This window comes from Solanum verrucosum, unplaced genomic scaffold (assembly GCF_900185275.1).
Source record: "Solanum verrucosum unplaced genomic scaffold, falcon-dt-bn FXZP01000091.1, whole genome shotgun sequence".
Taxonomy (NCBI): domain Eukaryota; kingdom Viridiplantae; phylum Streptophyta; class Magnoliopsida; order Solanales; family Solanaceae; genus Solanum; species Solanum verrucosum.
In genome coordinates, this window is record NW_026020358.1 from 336,924 (window position 1) to 341,470 (window position 4,547).

A 4,547-nucleotide genomic window follows, 5' to 3' on the forward strand; every position below is an offset into this window, starting at 1 on the left:
GCATGCCTTCGTAGTTTTATTTTAATTATAATTCTTTAACTTACCCAATCTTTTTGGAAAATGTGAAATTACCTTATATTCTTAGAAATTATATATTTCACAAAAACTTATATGTACAATCCTTGCCAAAGGCAAAGCAGATTGGCCATTTATAGATCAATACTTTAGCCCCGTGAACAAGAGTACTTGTAAAAGGATCTATATTTTGGTAGGCTATTACTTCAATCGAGATTTTTAAGTCGTCCACTTAAACAATAGATCATACATATATATTAATGAATATATACATATAATATACATATTTTATACATAACTAATAAACATTATATATATATATATATATATATAACTAATAATTATAATTATTTGTGATTAACACAAAGCAGGATTAAAAAGAATAGCAAGGCAAGCAATAATGCCTAATGTATTTTTTTAAAATATATTTCTTTTTGTCCCTCAATCTTTGGGTGGCTAAATATGTAACTTATTTTTACACTATATAACTAATGTATTTTTATTTTTTTTTATATTTGACTAGCGATTGTAATTATTTTTGACAAGCGGCCAAATGTGTACTTCCAAAATTAGGCCGGATCAACCATTTAAAAAAAAAAACATTATGGAACAAAAGTTGTCTTGGTTAAAATTGGTTAGGCTAAGGTTTATAAGCTGCACAAGGCAATTCCTAGTACATTTTAGGGATGAATCCTAGCTTTCTAAATTCAAGAAAATGTGACAAAGAATTTGGTGTATCCAAAGTAATGTCTTTCAATTGTACAATATGTTTTATTTTTCACCTTTATTAAAAGTTGCAAAGGAACTATCAATTCTCTTTTTCTAGGTTGGACAATGCAAAATTATGATATTACTCCCTCCATTTCAAGTTATATCTGGACAAAAAGTTTAAGAGAAAAAAGAAGACTTCTGAAATTTGTGATTTAAAACAAACTATAGATATTTGTGTGGTTATAAATCATTTCATTGAGAATGAAAGACAAATTTTAAAGTTTTCACTTATAAATAGATTACTTTTTTTCGAATAGACTAAAAATAAGAGAGTTCATTTGACGTACAATTAACTTTTGTTGAGTTAATTTGAACATGACCCATTTTAATATACATGTAAAAGAAATTATGGACCTCCAGAGGTTGAAAATATTATTTTCTAAAAAAATTTATAGAACAGACAGACCTCATGCTGTCGATTCTTAACAATTTCTCAAAAGAACTATTGTAATTGAAGATCGGGTTTTAATATTTACTAAACTTTTTATGCAAATAACCAACCTTTAGGAGTCAGTTTTCTGCATAAAAGCTAACAATTTTTTGTATTTTTCATTGCCCACTTGTAAATTCAAAACAATTCATAATAAGCATTCAACCAGCTCAAAGAGCAACAAATTTAACATCAAACTACATTTACGTTACAATACTTCAAAATTACACTTATGATCATTCAAATTAAACAAGAATATGATCAAAACATTTCCCACAATTCATACAAAACAAGTTTCAAATGCATACAAAATAGCAAACGAGGCCTTAATTTGCATCTTCTAACCAGCACCTAGCTGGTTAGCAGATATACATAACTGGGACCACAAAAGATCAATCCTCTGGGACTGAAAAAGTAAGTCTAGCTGGGCCTGAATCCTCGCATACCTCTGACTTCCCTCTCGACTGTTGCTGTAATCAGAGGTGAACCTAGGATTGAAAGACTTCGAGTGCACTCAACTACTTAAAATAAAAACATTGAAAAAAGGCTTTAGCTAGATTCGAACCCTAATCCCAGGGATGGTTCCTCTAGCTTGTACCAACAACACAAGGACACTCATGCTTTTTTTTGGGTGCAATGTTAATTATATTCTAGTTTCTGTCAGTTTCTCAAGATATATATATATATATATATATATGATGGATCTCACAAATATTTTCTCCACATGGATACGTGAAATGTTGAATAAACTGAAGTTAACTCTATTGACAACTCTAGTTCATAGGCTAGTTGCCAAATTCTTCATAAGGTTTTATTTTACGTAATATACCTGAGATTTTAAGCTCTCTTTCTTTCAACAAATAACGCCCAAATCTCAATGTTGCCATCCAATTTTGACCCTCCGCAATATAGATTAATCATTGAGCTTCTTTAATTTCAAACGATTTGGAATAATTGGCTTTATAAAATTTAAAATATTTTTTCGAATTATTTTAAAGTGATTTTTGTCATTCTTTAATAATTTTTTAAATAATATGTATGTTTTTATACAATTATGTATATAATTAGTACATTTTATGACTATTCAAAAATCGTCTCAAAAAGATTTTGTTTTTACTTAAAAATATTTTGCTAATTAGTTTAGCTAATCAATAGTTTATATTTTTGAGTTAATTAGTTTATAATTAAGTTAATTATTTTATTTTCCTAAGATTAAAAAGCTCGTTAATTAATTAATACTAATTCGTCTTATTTAATAATTAGCCACATTTGCTAATTAAATTTAAATTCGGCTAAATTCTTAATTCAGTTTAACGAGTATTAAATTCATCTAGCCAACTTTACTCCTCTTTAGAGCTGTCAAAACAAGGCAGTCCAGCCACACCTAGCCCGAGCCTCATAGGTCAAGAAATTTGAAGGGCTAGGGCTGTCTGACCCTTCATTTGAAAGGGCCAACCCAACCCTAGAAAGGTTGTGGACTCAAGCGGGCTAGCTTTTTTTTTTCATTTTGTTTTCTATTGAATCTAAATTCAAACTTAAAAGTTTATCAATAAATTAAATTTTTAACATGTCTAACAAAATTATATGAAAGTACATAATAATTTCAATCACAACATACTTTATACATATGATTAGTGGTGATTCAAATTACAATTCCATATCTGAAATACATAACATCAATTCCTAATTAAACGCGTCGAGTTTTTCTTAGTTGCTGCTATTTACCAATATGTTATGGTTTGAACAAGTTTTCACTAAGTTCTCCTTACTATCTCTTTCATAATCTTATCTTAGTTCAATTTCTTAACCAGGTCACTAGGTGTTGTGGCACCCCAACCATACACATAGATCTGCCCCTGATGATATACATGAGTCTTTTCTCAAAGTTGGATGGTATATTTGAGCATTTTCCTTTAAAAAATGATTTAATTAATGACATGGACTAATCATAATTGACCACATGTAAAAAATGGTTTAGCGACAATTTTAACCCCACCCCAGCCCGCATAAAAATAGGGTTTCTGAAAACATTAAAAGCCGCAGCCTTTTAGGAGAAGATAGAGATGGAATTCGAAAAAAGTGAAGTCTCAATTCCTCATGAAATAATTTTTGAAATATTCTCATGGCTTCCTGTTAAATCGTTAATGCGTTTCAAGTGTGTTTCCGGATTATGTAATTCTCTGATATTCGAATCAGATTTTTTGCATATCCATAGATGTCGTTCTAGCGGAACAAAGTTCTTACTCCATAAATGGAATTCTTTTTACGCTGTTGATCTAAAGGAAGATGGAAATATCTCTACCTCCCTTTTACTAACTGAGAGATTACCTACATATTCTGGTTTGAATTGTGCTAATGGTTTATTTTGCGTTTGGGAACTATATAACGGACAACCTGCTTTGATTTTCAATCTCAGTACAAGAGAAGTAAGATTTCTTCCGAACCCAAATAAAGGTAGGTCTTGTGGAAACTATTTAATAGGTTTTGAGCCACAAGAGAACAAGTACAAAGTGTTTTTTTCGGAAACGGAATCTGGGTTCATAAAACGATGAGTTTTACCTTTAGGCATAGATGAATCGTGGAGAGAGACTCAAAGTATTTACCCTTATCTTCCATATGGTAAACCTAGTGTTTGCATTAGTGGAGTTATCTATCAGTCTGTTAGAAGTGTTGTTTTTGGTGATCAGAAATGTGCTATAGCTGCAATTGATGTTAAATCTGAAAAAGTCGAAATTATTACATTGTGGATTGAATCTTACCGGCAAGATTACAAGTTGATAGAGGTGAAGGGAAAGTTAGCAATTGTGGATTATCATCGGGTAAAGAGTTTCGACTTGTGGATTTTGGAGCATTCTCCAACAAGAGAATGGAAGAGACGTAACATTCCATTTCCTTCAAAATGGAATTACGAAGTGTCTAGACCTATACCATCCATCACTTCCCGCGATGGGAAGATTGTATTCATCTGCGAGTTTAAGCCAAAGGATTTATGCTGGTGTTATGATGTCAGTGCAAGGAGAAGGAGATGGACAAAATTAGAAATCGAGCATCTTCCTGAGAAGACCAGCATCCATCGCATTTATAGTTATGTGGAGGCTTTAGATCGTAGCATTTAGAATATGTTAAGAGTCTCAGTAAGGTTTATGGGATTTGTTAATTTTAAAAAAAATCTTTTTATTTTTAGCTTGTTCTGTTTTTTGGTCAAATATCTATACATTAATATTTATTGCATCGGGATATATGTCAAGCCTATTTTAGTTCATCTCAATAAAAGTATATGCCGATATATATTACTGTTCTGTTCTATTAATGTCACTGTGTTGCTAACTTT

General features: G+C 30.9%; 1 protein-coding gene across 1 annotated transcript; it reads left to right on the forward strand.

Annotated features, from left to right (window-relative positions):
• The first annotated feature begins 3,279 nt into the window (after positions 1 to 3,279).
• Positions 3,280 to 4,332, forward strand: LOC125837759 (F-box protein At5g65850-like). Its single transcript, XM_049516837.1, has 2 exons — positions 3,280 to 3,670; positions 3,782 to 4,332. The coding sequence occupies exons 1-2, from the start codon at positions 3,280 to 3,282 to the stop codon at positions 4,330 to 4,332; spliced, it is 942 nt and encodes a 313-aa protein (XP_049372794.1).
• The last annotated feature ends 215 nt before the right edge of the window (positions 4,333 to 4,547 follow it).